This window comes from Hyperolius riggenbachi, chromosome 3 (genome assembly GCF_040937935.1).
Source record: "Hyperolius riggenbachi isolate aHypRig1 chromosome 3, aHypRig1.pri, whole genome shotgun sequence".
Classification (NCBI taxonomy): domain Eukaryota; kingdom Metazoa; phylum Chordata; class Amphibia; order Anura; family Hyperoliidae; genus Hyperolius; species Hyperolius riggenbachi.
This window is the reverse complement of record NC_090648.1, coordinates 213585141-213602274: the sequence shown is the minus strand read 5'-3', so window position 1 is coordinate 213602274 and position 17134 is coordinate 213585141. Positions and strand designations below refer to the sequence as shown.

Here is a 17134-nt window from a genome sequence, read left to right as displayed (position 1 = left end):
GACATAAGTTTGAGATTTTATTCACCTGTACTAATACTCAGTCTAGTGTGTTTTGTAAACCCCTTCTTTAGGCAGATCCGGCTGTGTATGCGTGGAAGTGGTGTGCGCGGTTATGCATGTATGCTAGTTACAGGTGGTCGACCCTTGGCATGTCCTATTATTGGTTTTAACTGTTTTATATGAGATTTGGAGAAATCATGGTTTTGATATTTAATAAAGATTATTATTGTTTTTATATTTATCTGCAATGTTTATATCTAGTACCTATTGTGACCAGCACCCAACTTGTTTTTTTTTCTTTAAAGTGTACCTGAACTCTTGCACAGGACAGAAGTCAAACAGAGAAATGCACCCTGTATGTATTTAGAGAGTTTAGCCTGTCTAATTTCCGCTCATCTGTGACTAATCACAACTGTAATGTGATCTCTCAGCGGTGTCTGGCAAGGCTTGTATAAGCTGTAACAAAGAAATGTTTTGGTTATTATACTGTTGCTTACCAGCGAGCTGTTGCTATGAGCAGAGAGGAAATTCTGCATTCAGGTCTGCTTTAAGCAACCTCCAGAACCTTCCAAGTTCTACTGCAGACTTGGGTGTCCTTCCCGTTTCTGTGTCTGCCAGTGATCCCAAACTGTTTCTGTGCCTTTGCAATCAGGGTGTGGGGGTGTGTGTGGGTGTGTGTGTGTGGGTGTGTGTGTATACAGATAGGTCTTTATGATTTTGGCAGTGTGTGATTGCCATGCTGCAGAATCTAGATGGAAGCATCATACTTCCCTGTGGTGAGTGTAACATCAATTTAGACTAAGTCAACAATTTCATTTGCAGATCAGCAGCCCAACTTCTGCTTTACGGTTACCAGGAAGACCAGCAGACAAACAGCTTTCAGTTACAGATAGCTATTACAAATTTACCTCAGTACAGAGCGCATGCTGCCATTTTTTGTACCCCAGTCCTGTTTCCAGGAATAGTTTTCAGTGGTATTTTCTTCATAAAGATTACTTCTGATCAGAGCTGGGACAAGGTCCTTCAGCACCCAAGGCTGAGACACCAAAGTGCGCCCCTCCATCCCTCCGCCCCAGCCGTCACACACTGATTGCTACTAGACTAAGAGGCGCCCCAGGGCCCCCAACCTCCCCAATACCTTAATCTCTAGTTATCTGACTTGCAGTCACTGCCATGTATCCCCTTTTCCTATTTCTTTCTGCTTCAAACACAATTGGGAATGACAACTGAATGAATTGTGCGCCCCCTCCTACACTGCGCCCTGAGGCTGGAGCCTTTCCAGCCTCTGCCTCGGCCCGGCCCTGCTTCTGATAAGGTGTACAAAAGTTTGCATGGTTTCAGCCAGTTGTATGGTCAAATATCAAAGCAAAGTAAAAGTGGCCATACACTTAAGGTAGACACAAACGTGATCCTTTCTTTCTGCATACACTTAAGGTACCCATATGTGACTCAATGTATGGGCAGATTCCTCTCTGACCAAACCTGGTAAGAGAGGAATCTGTTACCTGTCCATACACTGCACACTGATTTTTTTTCAACAGATTTCAGCACTTGCAACTGAGATTTTCAAGCCCATGTCCAATCAATCCTTCTGACTGATTTTGCCTAGAAAACAATCATAAGATCAAGTGGCCCTGTAGTGGCCCGGATTCTCTTCCAATTCTATAAAATGATTAAATCCATAGGTCAATCAGGCCGCAATATCGAGTGATATATGGGAACCTTTAGATTGCCACCGTATGTGCAATCAATTCCTATCTGATTGGAATCGATTCAGAGAGGAATCAATTCCTACCACACACAGCACATTGATTTTCAATAGATTTCAGCAAAAAATCTATTGGAAATCAATTGAACCACATCATTGATCTTTGACGCAGTACAACGCTATGGGCCGTCAATCTGATGCCATCTCTGCTCGTCTCCAATTGACTTAGATCTTCCATCCTGTCTGCTCAATACTTTTGATCGATTTTTGGCCAAATCCATCAAAGTCAATGAAGAGGGCATTTTGTGGGAAGTGGTTCCCAGCAGGTTCAGAGTAATAGAATCTGCCAGGAATCTAACAGGAAAATCAATGCATATGGGCACCATAAGATGGTGTAAGTTATATTGTTCTGGATATATTCAAAGCACAGTATGTGTATAAATGGTTTGCTTTTTCTTATTAATGAGACAATATAAAACAAAGATCCCATATGAAATGGTTTATTATGTTTTAATCCCACCATATGCAGCATATACATGTGTTTAAAGCACTGGACAGGAATGAAAAAGGAAAGGCCTTTGGAAATGAAGACACAAGACAGCATGCACACAATATCCACAAGATAAAATCCAAGCGAGTCCTCCTTTCCAGCGTGATTGTATGTTCATCCCACCCCAGCCTCCCTGAAACCCCCTTTGTCTTTGTATAAAATAAAAATAAGATTCGTACTTTAGTAAAACACCTCCCTAACTGTAAAGGCAGACAGGTTATCTTTGTGATTCGTAACAAAAACTTAAAAAAAAAAAAATGACAAAACTGACCTTCCTTCCCTTTCCCCCCCAAAAAAGGCAAATTATAAAAAGAAAACACAAGTACACAAATCCAAGAGAAGTCTGTGGATGTTGGGAGGATGACTCCTGCCAACGTGATGCTAATATCTCTTGAAAACATCTCTCTTCAGTCTCAGAATCTTTTACATTATAATTTAATACCATTTCCTGGATCTAAAATCCCTGACCCTTTTCATTCCAGAAAAAAAATAAAATAACTTAAGGGACACATTGGTACCACAATATTTACTGTATTCAGCTGTTTCCAAAAGTGTGGGTACTGGAAAAATGGCGATACTGTCTTCTATGAGTGTGCAAAAACACAATTGAAAATAACTACCGTAAAAAGCATTTTACCTGCTCACTTGACTGAGATCTTCCAGGTGCAACAGATCACATATGTGATCTTGTAACATGGGCTCCTATATAGCCAAAGGGTAGTTAACAGTCAAACTAAGAGGACAATGGAATAATGTCACTATTATATGCAAGTGTGAAGGAGAGCGTGACTAAAGATTTAGGTTATTCTTGAAGTCTAATTACAACTTTTAATGTCGATATACCAATTCCCTGAGCAAGCCTGAATATTTCTAATAAACCAATAGATTAACTAGCCATGGGCGATTTAATAGGAATAGACTCGGGATGGCCACTGTAACTGGAAAGTTTGTATTTTTTCCACTGTAGTTTCTGAGAATGTATCAGAGTCATAAGACTGCAGGCCTTGAATGAAATTACGTTTACAAAAAATCCTATCCAATGCTTAATTGCAACTTTTCAGATAAAACATCGTAATTAAGTCATTGATACTTATATTTCATAACAATCTTGTGACAGAACATCGAATGGAATATTTGTGTAGGATGTAGTGCCCAATACTGCCATGCAAACCAAGGCTAGAGAAAAAGAACCGCATCATAAATCAAAACTCGGGATTCTTTAAGACGTAACTGGACTGTGTTTTGTCAATGCACTGAAACTGTATGCTGCTTTGTATGAAATTATTGGATCCGGCCAATAATAATAGCTGCTGAATTGCTGCCTTGACAATAATACCACCACCGTTAGAGGAAGGTAGATATAAAGGAAATACAGGCAGTGACCCAGTTACACAGTGGACAATCACACAATCCAAGGTATGAAAGAACTGTAAGGCGCAAACAAAGATGCTGAGATCTGCTGCAGCAACAAATTACAAATTCTACAGCAAGTAATAACCAATGACCAAGTACTAGCACCTGCCTCATGTGAAATGTTGATAGTAAGTGATGTTTTTCCTTTCTGCTGAAATGTCAGTGGTCCTCTGCATGTCATATATAATAGGTTTTTCACAGTGGACATAGCAAATTGTAATGCCAAAAGAGATTAAGTAACTGGGATGGTACATTCTGACTTTGGGAGATATACAGACATTTTTTTAAGATAAGAGCACCTTCCACTGATAAGTATATGAATACAAGATGCTATAGAATGTATGAACTGCACCACATCCTGCATTCTTCCAGCAAAGGCCTCTTATCTGTTCTGTATGCCAGCCTATAAGCAACCTATTAAATAAGGCAGAGAAGAATCAGAAGAGAATTTCCTGGTCTGAAGCATGCAATGTTTGCATTAATGGTTAATATATAGTACAAGTACCCACTGCTGATTGTATATAGCAAGGATTTCCCTGGTCTCCGTGACCATTTGTCTTTGTCAGAAAGTTTAACCACATTAATTAAAAACAAAACCCCTTCCAGATTATGTCTGATTTGGTCCTCTTTTCTCCTGAATGGTCCAAATGTAATATCTCCTTCAGGAGTACCAAGTCTGTGTCCTAAAATGTCCACTCAAGGCTTATTTTCCAAGGGGCATGTGAAAACAGGGTTGGGGGTGAGATGTGACATATTTCAGAGAACATCAGCATACTTCTACAGACCAGCAGAGCTCTTCAGCCTGTTTTCGGGCACAAGGGTGGTAGGTAGTGCAAGGCAGGAAAGTTCAAAGAGCCCACTATGTATTTAATGAATACACAGAAGTCTTGTTGGCATAATGACCAACACTTCTGATATGGTCGAGTCACTGTCTCCCTGGCTCTGTGGTGAGAGGAGGCCTCTAAACCTTGCACTTTCTTTAATTGTATAACTCATTGGCTTTGATATGCTCTAGCTGTTCCCGTAGTTTCCTGAATGTTGGTCGCTGACTAGGGTCCAGATGCCAACACTTCTTCATGACCTCATACACCACAGGAGCGCAACCATCTGGGGCATCCATCTTATAGCCTTTTTCCACTCTGGGTACAACATCTTTTAGGGCCTGAGAAAATGAAAAACAAAATTGTAAATCAATTGCCCACATAGGATAGGTAAATGCAAAAAATATTCTCCAAACAACCATCACTCTTGGCACGAAGAAAAGACAAGCCCACAAGTTGAAGAACTCTATGACGTGTTAATGGAGAACTGCACTTTTGGAGCAAATGATATGCAGGCTGAAATAATAGGATGCCTCCCTTTGCACTATACATGTTCCTGAATGCATCCATTTCATAAAGCAGTGACTGGCTTTCACACACAGAGCCCACTTTACCATTCAACAGTGCAACAAAGTGTTCTTTGTAAGCATTGCATGCTGCATTTTGCTGTGTAGCATTTGTACTTCAATAGTAGTCAATGAAATCGCATTTCGAAACTGCATACAAACGTGGTCTAAATTGGGTTTACACACATTTCCGCCACTCTCCAATGCAAAATCCAAAAGAAAATTAAATAATTCAGCTGTACCAACGCGGACAATAAATCTATAATATCTGACTGCTTGTAAACAACCAATATTGTATAATTGACATACTGCTACTCTTGGTATGAGTGGACTGTGTTACCACTTTTCTATGTTGTTTTAGTTATGCTTTGTCCTTTGTTAAGGGCTTATGAAAAGCGACTCTGTAATCAACCACATATTTAAATAACATACTTTTGAAACTAAAATATACCGGTACTTTAAATCATCAAGAGAAATACTTACAATGCGTGGATAAGGCACTCGCCCAAAAGAATAGATTTCCCAGAGTAAAACCCCAAAGCTCCACACATCAGACTTTGTTGAGAAAAGCTGCCAACAAAATTCAAACATACATATTACTACAGATAACATACGTCTTGATAATTTCCCATACAGGTTGTTGTTCAGGACCCCCTTACACTACACAGTGCAATAAAATGTATTTACATTTGTATCACTTTCAAAGACTGTAATGTCATGTGACGCCGGTTATATCCATAACCCTTTGTTTCATAGCAAGTGACTGTAACAAAATACCTTTCCCCACCTTTATTATGCCTGCATTGCAGTAATGTGTACAGTATGTCAGGACATGCAGTGAGAAGGAGTCTGCTGAAACATAAAAAGAAAAAAAAAAAAAAAAACACTGTTTCCTCAAGTACAAGGCAAAGCTGTTAAAGCGGTATAAAACTCTGACATACTATTCAATAAAAACATGTTTTTCTACTTTTTATATCCCATACAGTTATATTTGCTTTTGTGCATAAGTATTATTATTCATTTAGAAATTACAAGTTCCCAAAGTACAATTTTTTTTTGCTTTGAGAGCAGACATTGCATTTTATTCATAACTGGTGTATTCATATTGTAATGTACCCAGAAATGCTTTCTGAGTATCTGTCTGTGTTATGGAGTGTCTGAATTGCCAGAGAATGTTTACATTTCTCACTTGATACAATTAAGTAAACACAAGATAATGTTATCTCCAGTTCGGATGCGTCCAGCTTTCCCTGCAGGGAGCTGGTAAGTCCTGTGTTTAACTAGTTGAATGCTGTTCTAGTAAAAAAAAAAAATGGTGGTAGTATATAACATGCTATAACATGCTGTAAATAATCTTTTAGAGCAAAGAAGAAATGCTGGGTTTCATACCACTTTAACTGGAGACTGCAAACTATAATACGGTGGCTGAAAGGGGGGGGGGGGGGTGACATTGTGGTGAAACCCTTCCCACAGTGTGATGCCATGGTCATGACTCCTTTCTGTGAGCCTTGTTGTGTTGTGCATATGTATATCTATAAAATAACAACATTATCAAGCGGCTGAAATAGTGCAAATTGCCATGTGGCATGCAACCTCTAATTTCCCTAAATGGGTGCTTATTGAAAGGGATTATTGCCAGCCTATTCAACTTTCTAATTTGCTCTGGACAGACCTCAGGCTCATAAGCAGGTCAAGGATCCAATTATTCTACACTCCCTTAAACTCTGGAATAGCGCTAAGAGGTGGAGGGTGCACTGATGTCTAAGCACCGCCTTCTGTCTTCGATTGTGGGTCATCCCTCCTTTCTACCTGGCCTAGAGAACCCTAGTGCTTTTCATAATTGGAAAATCAAAAATTTTACTCTCCTATATGACGTGGTTACGAACTTGGGCATTAAGGCATATCAAACCCTGGTTGAGAAGTAGACATACCTGCATATACCTGCATCCGAAAATTTCAGATATTTGCAGGTTAAACGGTGTATTCAGAATTTGACCAAAGGGGCTGAACCTCTACTTGCACAAACGTTTTTTGAACGCAAATGTTATCACAACCCCTTTGCTTCTGGTATGATTTCTCTGATTTATGCTTGCTTGGCTGGCTCTCCGAAAAACTATAAACCTCCATACATGCAAAAATGAGAACAAGAACTCAATATAGAACTTGACTTAGAAGATTTATGTAAGCTATGGCAAAGTATACACAAAACCTCCACGTGCTCTAATGTTGTTGAAACGAACCTTAAAGTCATGTTTCGGTGGTACTTAGCACCAAGTAGGTTAGCGAAATTTAGCACTAAACACTCTGAAAGATGCTTTCGGGGTTGTTCCCAAGAAGGGTCATACTTGCATTATATAGTGGACGTGCCCTAAAGTTAGAAGCTTGTGGCATAGAGTGTACCAAATTGTCTACACTGTAGCAAGTAACTCTAAGCCCCAATAAAGCCACCTCAGATTTAGGGATAAACCTGATGGAGCTACTTCAAGACAATTTAAGCGGGCTACTCATGTCTTCTCGGCAACCAAGCAGGCTATAGCAACTGTGTGGAAAACCCCCTCTCTTTCATATGATTCTGTTTTGCAACGCTTAGGTATGGCTATGTTCTTTGATAAGCTGAGCGCTATTACATCTGATAGAGTCGCACAATGTGAAAGATTGTGGGAGCCATTGTATTCTCAAAATTATCATGTACTCCGGCTTCTCTGGTGCACTTTAAGACAGTCTGATATGGTGCCCAGATAGACGTCTTTATATTATGGGACTCTTCTCCAGGGAGTTCTTGTCTTTTCCTCTTTTCTTCTTTCTACTCTTACTTTTCTATTCTTCCTATTCCACCTCTTCCCTTTCTCTCCTCTACAGTGTTCAGGGTAATGATTCCTCACTATTGTGCCCTTTTATAGTTGTTATGGGCTATGGGGTTTTGTAAGGGAAAATAAGTTCTTATCCTGGCTATGTTCTTACTTCGCTGATTTGTACTTAACACCACTCCAGTTAGGAGTAATAATGCTTGTCTGATTTAATTCTGAGAGATGGGATTGGATAGAGTCTTGTCCTCCATGTTAGAAGGGTCCTCCCTAGTGGCGGGCTTGATCCTGTTCTTTCGGACTTGTTGCTCCTTATGACTGAGCTGCTCCCTAATGGAGTGACCTATGACGTAATGTCATATGCTGGAATAGTACCTAAATCTGCACTATAGATGTGCCTTTTGTGTAACATACCTTGAAATATTTGATACACTGTTCTTGTAATTGTTAAAAAAAAATGTCACTAAAAATCTATTGAAATTTAGCCTATTGCATTGTTAGTGTATGGGGTTATAGATATTGCCAGTTGGTACGGTCTAGTTTTTTCTTGTCTGTCACTAGCAAAGATGAACAAATTACATGGCAAATATTTGCTTATTGATCACTTCTATTTTTTAACTTCTCACTTTGTAATGTATTGATTTAATTTCCCCCCAATACTATTTTTCAATACAGTTCCTCTTTAAGTTTGTTATTACTTTTTTTAGCTGCTTCTAGCAGTTTCTTTCTTTCTAGATCCTGAAAACATAATGTGTAGGTAACATGAGAAAAACTCTCAGGAGATGAGAGTTGCATCAGGGGTTAATATTAATGTGAAAAGTAGTTTGCAATACTCTACCTCAAGATACAGTTTATTTACTTGTCACAAAGAAATTTGAAATCCTGAGGGTAGGAACACACTAGGCAGAATCGCATTTGCTTTTTCCATAGCACATAGTGGAAACGCATATGCGATTCTGCCTAGTGTGTTCCTACCCTTAGGGGCTCTTTCCCCTAGGAAACATTTCATTCCAGTTCCTACTACCGCGATCCGTCAGGTGCATGTCACAATTGTGATGCAAGACAACAAGCAGGGAATTGCCGAATCGCAGGGAAAAATCACATAGCAGTGCGATAGCTATGCAATTTTCTCGTGCTCCTATACAAAGCATAGGGCTGAATCACAAAGAAAACATGGAAGTACAAAGATTGCGTTTGGGAGAAAATTGCATCACAAACAGATCACACTAATAGAAATGTGGTTTATACCCTAGAAAGTGGTAAGTATCAGCAGGGATTTTTAGGCATCAAGCTGGGAATCAGAACAAAGACTTCTGCTGATTCCAGTAAACTGGTACTCTGTCGATGTCTGCAGTAGTGCTCTGGTCATTGTACCTATCAAGGAATTTTATGGAAAGGAATATTTTTATAAAAATTTAAGGTGAGGATTTTTTTTCCCCTAAAAAAAGATTTTGAGTGAAGGCCAGCTTCTCTGTAATACAGATACAATCTATCTAAAAGAGTAGTAGGAGAAAATGTGGTTACCACAGTACGAAAATTAAACCCTCAGACCTAGTTCACAGTGTTCAGTTGCACTGCAGAATAATTCTGCACGTCAACTCACTGCCCATTAATTTCTAAAGGGCTGTTCACAGTACTGCGTTGTAACTGATCATGTTATTCTAACTCCCTGCGTGCAGGCTTTGTATTAAAGCGATATTAAACCTACTTTTTATAACCCATACAGTTAACATATTTGCTTTTGTGCACAAGTATGATTATTCATTTAGAAATTACAAGTTCCCAAAGTACAGTTTATTTGATCTGAAAGCTGCTATTGCATTTTATTGATTGATACTGTATTTATATATTGTAATGTACCCAGTGATTTTTTCTGAGCCATCGTGATCTTTTTGATTGTTTTTCTGGTCGATTTCTCATAGAAGTGAATGAAAATAGATAAGAAAAGATAAGAGAATGGAGCCAGAAATTGATCGGAAAATCGAATAGAAAATCGATTGAACAGAAAATCGACCGAAAAACACATTGTGTGTACCTAGCATTAGAAGGAGTTTAACCTAGTTGACTGGGAGAAAGACTTAAATATCTCGATCGATCCTGAGATCTGTCAGACATTTGGACCAATATCCCCAGAATTTCTATCAATGCCGACCTAGTCGAGGTTAACTATAAGCTACTTTTCAGATGGTACTTGGTTCCTTCCCGTTTGGCCAAGTTTAAAAGCGATACATCCCCAAATTGCTTCAGAGGCTGTAACGCTCCTGGAACTCATGTCCATATTTGGTGGAAATGTACTAAAGTCCGCCGACTCTGGCTAAGAGTGTGTACTTGGGCTTCCTCTCTAGTCAACCAACCAATACCTAGGAACCCAACCCATACCTTATTGGGCCTTCCCTACCCAAATCTTACTAAATCGCAAAATATGTTGGTAAATCATATCTTTACAGCAACTAAACTGACAATTGCCGCAGCATGGAACTCTAGTCTCCTCTCCTTCGACTTGGTGAGGAGCAGATTAAGCCGCATCCTCTTCTTCGAGAAATTGCGAGCCAGACTAGAAGATAACATGACTAAATTCAACAAAATCTGGTCTTCCTTCATGGAATACCTATTAGGGGCTGACTATAGCGCCAGGACTGGCACGGTTTGACACCCCGGAGCCACCCTGGCCCTCACTGCCCTGACTAATTTGCAACAGCTGACTCTCTCCTCGTCCCATACCCTGCCCCACTTCTCTTCCTATCCCCACGTCTTTCTCTCCTCTCTCCCCCCCTTCCTTCTTTACTACTTTCCTTACTTATTGTTAGACGGGCCTTCCAGATATCTACTCCTGCCTCCACTGGGAGACAGGTAACATTAGCTAATCACAATATCGGAACAAAATAGGCTCTTGCTCAGCCAAAATTTTAGTTCTATGAATGGGCAAGAGGCATTTTGTCGTAATTATAACCACCAAGACTAATCTTTACATAATACAACGAAGGCAATGCCCCAAACTACCACAACCCTCTGGTTGCTTTATGTATGCCGGTCAACAATACCTCAGAAACTTGACTATGTTTATCCCTACTATTCCTGTTACGATTGTTATTGATGTTAAATCCTGTACACGACTGTAACCTTTCCTACAGCCTATCCATATGCCTATGTCTATATAGTCTGTGCAGATTTATGTTAACGTTTTATCTTATAAAACCCAATAAAAACGATTGAAATAGAAGGAGTTTAACCACAGCCAGGGAATGTTTACATTCCTCTCTAGCTACAATCAAGTAAACACAAGATAATGTTATGACCTCTTCGGATTTGGACTTCACTGCAAGGAGCTTTCAATTGGACAAGTAAGTCCTGTGTTTAACTATTTGACTGCTGTTCTGTTAAAAAAAATTGTGGTCGTATATTATATAAGAAGAAATGCGTTCATACCTGAAATGCTGGGTTTAATACCGCTTTAAAATCTACGTCCAGTCCCCATTGTAGTTCACAGTCATTATAATGCGTTATAATGCATGCGCTATGCAACTGACCACTATAAACCTAGCCTTAAAGGGAACCAGAGATGAACGTTTCACACAAAATAAACATATCAGTCGATAGCTTGTAAAAAATAAATGCTCTACCTGATAATTTCGCTGCCCTGGTGTGCCTTTTTTAGTTTTTTTTATCCATTATTGCTCCAGGAAAAATCAAATATGGCCGCCGGCTCAAATCCCTTCTGCTTCCGGGTTATGAGTTGTTCTGGTTGTGCTGTCTAGGCTATATGAGACTAGGCTGCTGTTTAGGCTATATGAGAAAGGCTGCTATCTAGGCTATATTAGAAAGGCTGCAGCCTTTCATCTGTGTGCTTTGATTTTGGTATGATGTGCAGCTGCCTGTAGGAAGTCTCTCTCATAGGAATGAAACTGCAGTCAACAGTATCTATGCAGAGTGCACACAGATCATATTGCCACACCTGTCTGTTTCAGAGATTCTCTCTCAGCAGCAGCAGCCCCTCCGATGTCATCACAGCTCTCAGTATGCAAAGCAGGAAATCTGAGCCAGGAGGTGGCAGGCTTGGGCTTGAAAAGACTCCACAGAAGAGTGATTCAGCTATAATGATTCCAGGTCAAACCTAGACTGAGCCAGTCGGGGATTCTTATCACAGCTGTTAATAGACTAATTAAGCAGATAAGAATGAAACTAAAAGCAGGGTAGGTGTTTACTGTCATGTTCCCACTGATAAATGTAATAAAATACATGAGGGTGCTTCGTCTCTGGTTCTCTTTAAATGTATTACCAGCTTTAATTCTTAATTGCCAATAGTACTTTGCAGGTTTGTGCAGTACAATGTGAACTTGCCTTCTCCCGTAATGCTTCTGGTGATGTCCACTTCACTGGAAGTTTGCTGGTGTCCTGTATTGCAGAAGCTTCCTTTGTGAGTCCAAAGTCGCTGACCTTAGCAATGTTATCTTCTGACACCAACACATTCCGTGCTGCTAAATCTCTATGCACAAAGTTATTGGCTTCTAGATATTCCATACCCTCTGACACATCTCTGGGAAAAGGAGAACAGACAAGGTACAAATAAGTGATCTTGTCACACATAATCGCATAAGCAATTCAACATATAGGGGGCTCTCAATTTACAAACAAGGTAGTGTCTCAAGAGGGGTCTTGAGAAAAATATTTTGAAACCATTTAACAATGAGTTACCGCGGAAAATCATAGCACTTGCTTTCTGTGCTCTTTATGCATGCTGTGACCCTTTACCTTCCTACAAGTATAAATGCAATATGGAACATTCCTACACAGTTATAAATACTGCAGACATCTCAGTTTGTGCTAGGGCTGTGTTCTAGAAATTTGCATGCAATTCAAATTTTGCATAAATTACACCATATACACTGAGCCAACGATAACTTATCCCATGTTCCATATGCACGTGATTGATGCAAACCTGCTGGCTCAGCTGGGATTGCCAACACAGGTCACATTCAGATAAGTTTGTACTAAGTAGGGATGGTTAATGAGATGCAAATAATTCTGAGTTGATGTTGGATTATGTACATTTTGTATGAACATTTATGCTGCTTGAAAATGGGTGGAAACAAATCCCACCAAGGTTCCATTTTCAAGCCGCATACATTTTCATACAAAATGTACATAATTGTGCATCTGAATTATTTGCACCTCATTGAGCATACTGAGAAGCAGAATCATGTGCACAGCTACAAGCCACAGAACAAAGTTCTAAGTTAGTGAAATACGCTGCAGAGTTTCCCAACCCTGTCCTCAAGGCCCACCAACAGTACATGTTTTCCAGAAAACCACAAACATGCACAGGTGAGGTAATTCGTGTTTTAGCAGAGTTGATTAACAACTTCTGTGGATTTCCACAAAACATACACTGTTGGTGGGCCTGGGGGACAGGGTTGGGGTACGCTGAGTACGGAATCATCACATCGAACAATTTTGATTCTACCCACATTCTAGTATGCACAGTACAACTGCATAACTCGCATAAAATGGCCTAATGTGGCCCATTATGTTACTCGGAATATGGGCAAATTAAATACATGTAAAATGAACATTTCCTGTAGATTCAAACAGTGGTCATTTTGCAAAGTACAAACAAAAAGTAAAAATTCATTTTTTTTTTAGAGTTTACAGGACAACTAACCTGAGAGGGATCAAACACATTCATTCTAGCACAGGAGACTTGGGCGCAGCAGCGAGTAACTTCAGCGCCGTCAAAAGACAGAGCTGAAATGACTTATAAAACACTACAACTACTGCAATTGCTGGAAGCCGAATTATTTAATTCCTCACCATCTATGGCGGCCTGGAGGGGGGATAGTATTTACCGTCGATGGGAACTTGTGCAGGAGTAGGATAAGCCATACAGGCTGTATCCTGCGCCCAAGTATCCTGCGCAGATTTCTCTCGTACGCAGAGGGATATGGATGCCGCCATATTTATATCCTTTTAAACAATACCAGCTGCCTGGCAGTCCTGCTGATCACTTTGGTGTCAGTAGTGTCTGTCAGTAGGTGTCACACACCTTAAACAGGCATGTGGCAAATGCAGTCCAATGTAAAGGTGGCCACACACGATACAATAAAATGATCTGATTTTACGGAAATTCGATAAAAACAATCTGATTTCCCAAATCAAAAGCTTTTTTTTTTTTTTTTTTCATTCGAGCAAGAAATCCGATCGGATTTCCTGTTTTTATTCGATACAAGTTGAACGGGGTTTGTGGATTTTTCTAATCAATTTTTATGAAAATTGTATGGCGTGTGGTAGACCGTCAATTTCCTTACATACACTCCCAAGCAATTTTCTCAGAGTTTTCAATCATTTTTATTCATAACTGGGGTCAGGTTTTTGAAATGTCACAATCAGTCAGAAAAATTGATTGCAATTCTTGAATTGGGAAGATATTTATAAAATTGTGTGGTGTGTGGCCACCTTAAGTCAAACATCTAATCTGTATGCTTGTTCAGGGTCTAAGGCTAAAAGTATTAGAGGCAGAGGACCAGCAGCACAGCCAAGCAATTTGCATTGTTTAAAAGGAAATAAATATGTCAGCCTCGCTTTGTGTCAGTTGTCCTTTAATAATGAGCAGGGCAATCCTGATCATGTCACATCAAGATAATCAGATTCTTTTCATATGCTGGATTTGCAAAGTACCATGTGTTGACAATAGCAATTGAATCACATTTACTGAACTTGGTTGTAGGATACTTACAAAGAGAACTGCAGTAAACATTCACCACCTAGTACCGACCTTCCACGAGACCTCAAATAGTCCACTAAACTGCCCTGGGAAGTGAAAACACAAGCCAGATCAGAGCTGTAATAGTCAAACAGCCAAAGCAATACAAGTAAAACACAGAAACAAGAAAAAAAAATGAAATTCAACATTACTTAGAGATGTAGCATATACCGTACTAATACAGTGCTTTCTAAGCAAACACATTGCTACCTTTAACCACTTCAGGACAAAGGCATTTTTCACATTCCCATTCCCATTCATTCACCAATAACTTTATTACTACTAATCACACCTAAATGATCTATATATTTTTTTCAGGACAAATTAGGCTTTTAGTGTGTGATCATTTTTTTTTTGTAGTTACATTATTTTCAATGCATTTTAAATGGAGAAGGGAGGAAAAATTGAAAAAACTCACTATTTCTCCATTTACATCCATTATAGCTTTACAATACGCAGTGCTAACCATTAGTGAAACCCACAGATTTTATTTGCTTATCCATCCTGGTTATGACAATGTTTGGATTATGTTCCTAGTACAATGTATGGTGACAATATTGTGTTTGGAAATAAAGGTGTCTTTTCTGTTTTTTGCTTTCTCATTGTACACTATTGATTATTATAAGACCTTGTTTGCAAAAATAATATTCTGTCACTTTGTTTTCATTTTAAAAGTCTTTTATTTTGGTACATAATATGCAAAAATGTAAATGCCTTTGATTCGGTTTGTGACTAAAAAGAATACACAGGACATGGGCCTCAACCCTAAAACTTTCTAAATTATATTCTACTACTTATCACAGTTAAAATGTTACCACATATGTCTCTTGTAGTTTTGCTAAATTTTTCCCAAGGTTGATCATAATTTTGAAAATGATTTTTTTATGTTGGAATGAGTTTGTCCCTACCTATTTTTTATGTGACGTGCGTCCAAGCTTTACGACCCACCAAAATGTATTCTACAACTTGTCACGATTAAATACCACTTGTGCCTCATTTAGCAACAAACTTATGGTGCAATCTCCACAACTAAACTGGATGTATATATACGTTCTGTGTTCATTAAGTGTTTAAACAATTGCCACAAGCAGTTATTTTAAGCAGTGCACCAAACTAGTTAAAGTATGCATCACACAAATCAGTCACCTTTGCCATGAATTCTGTGACAATAAATAGGCTACTCTTGTCTTCAACAATAACTCCCAGCAGCTGAACCAGATTCTTGTGTCGTAGTTGCCTGAAAATACAAACTGATGTTCTGACAGAGTGTAGACGAGAATAACATGTACGAATACAAATATGTGCAGGTGAATTAAGAACACACTAGGCAAAAAAGGCAATCTTAGTCATTTCTATGTACAGATCTTAAAACTTCTCTCCAGTGGTCTGAATTGCTTGTTTAATGTGTGAGATACTCTACTTTTGTCTTCCTTGTTTGTTTTATTAAAAAAATAAAAATAAAAGTAAACTTAAAGTATACCTGAGACAACAAATGTAAAAGATTTGATACTTACCCGGGGCTTCCTCCAGCCCTATAAGCACCGCGGAGTCCCTCGTCATCCTCCTGCGTGCCTCAGTTCTCCTGCTAGCGGTTTAAGATTTGCTTAAAGAGAAACCGTGACCAAGAATTGAACTTCATCCCAGTAGCTGATACCCCCTTTTACATGAGAAATCTATTCTTTTTCACAAACAGACCCATCAGGGGGCGCTGTATGGCTGATATTGTGGTGAAACCCCTTCCACAAGAAACTCTGGGGACCATGGTACTCCTGGCAGTTTCCTGTCTGTGAGCCTTGTTGCATTGTGGGAAATAGCTGTTTACAGCTGTTTCCAACTACTAAACAATCAAGCAGCAGCTACATCACCTGCCAGCAGTAAAAATGTCACCATATGATAAATGTTACAATGTAAATCAGGGAATTAAAAGATTTTACAATGGGCAAACACTGACTAAATCATTTATACATAATTATTGTAAAAAAATGTTTTAATTCCATAAAATATGGGACTCATGGCCCTATTCCTCTCCTATCTACCACCCACCTTAATTGATATTCCAACCAGGCCCTTGGTATCCCTTATGCACATTTTCGACGAAGCATAGGTCAGAGTAGTGTTGTAGTGGCCCCACTTTTCTATACACCACTAGATAGATATAATAGTCTTTCCTTTCCTTCTTCTTTTCCCTCCTTCTTCTTGCGACTCCTATACAGTTAAATCCGCAAGCAACTCCTTCTGTTGGTATTGTAATACTCTTTATTCATCACAGCGAGGACTTAATCTACAATCAACATCACACCTGAAAACGCGCACTTATGATCCAAGACTTTTTCTTAGAGTTTTTTCAGACTGACTATGTTCTCACTTAAAAAGAGTATGCTCAAGACTCTTCCATGATTGCAATTTACCTCTGTCGCAACATTCCTTACTGGTTTTGATATATGTATCACTGTCATAATGTGGACAAATTGTAATGCAATCAGTACTTTTGAAAATAAAATAAGTATAACAAAAA

The 17134-nt window shown here is 39.1% G+C and overlaps 2 protein-coding genes across 2 annotated transcripts in view; both read right to left on the bottom strand.

Annotated features, from left to right (window-relative positions):
• LMAN1L (lectin, mannose binding 1 like) overlaps positions 1-1063 on the bottom strand; it is a 111268-nt gene extending 110205 nt beyond the window's left edge. The window contains exon 1 of the mRNA XM_068273606.1: positions 943-1063. Within this exon, the coding sequence (XP_068129707.1) occupies positions 943-1063 (121 nt within the window). The remainder of the gene's footprint in view (positions 1-942) is intronic.
• A 1129-nt stretch (positions 1064-2192) lies between these two features.
• The window catches only part of CSK (C-terminal Src kinase), a 158588-nt gene continuing 143646 nt past the window's right edge, over positions 2193-17134 (bottom strand). The window contains exons 9-13 of the mRNA XM_068275679.1: positions 15766-15856; positions 14593-14666; positions 12201-12396; positions 5542-5628; positions 2193-4833 (exon numbers count right to left, since the gene is read on the bottom strand). Coding sequence (XP_068131780.1) covers positions 4651-4833; positions 5542-5628; positions 12201-12396; positions 14593-14666; positions 15766-15856 — 631 coding nt within the window. The 3' untranslated portion in view covers positions 2193-4650. The remainder of the gene's footprint in view (positions 4834-5541; positions 5629-12200; positions 12397-14592; positions 14667-15765; positions 15857-17134) is intronic.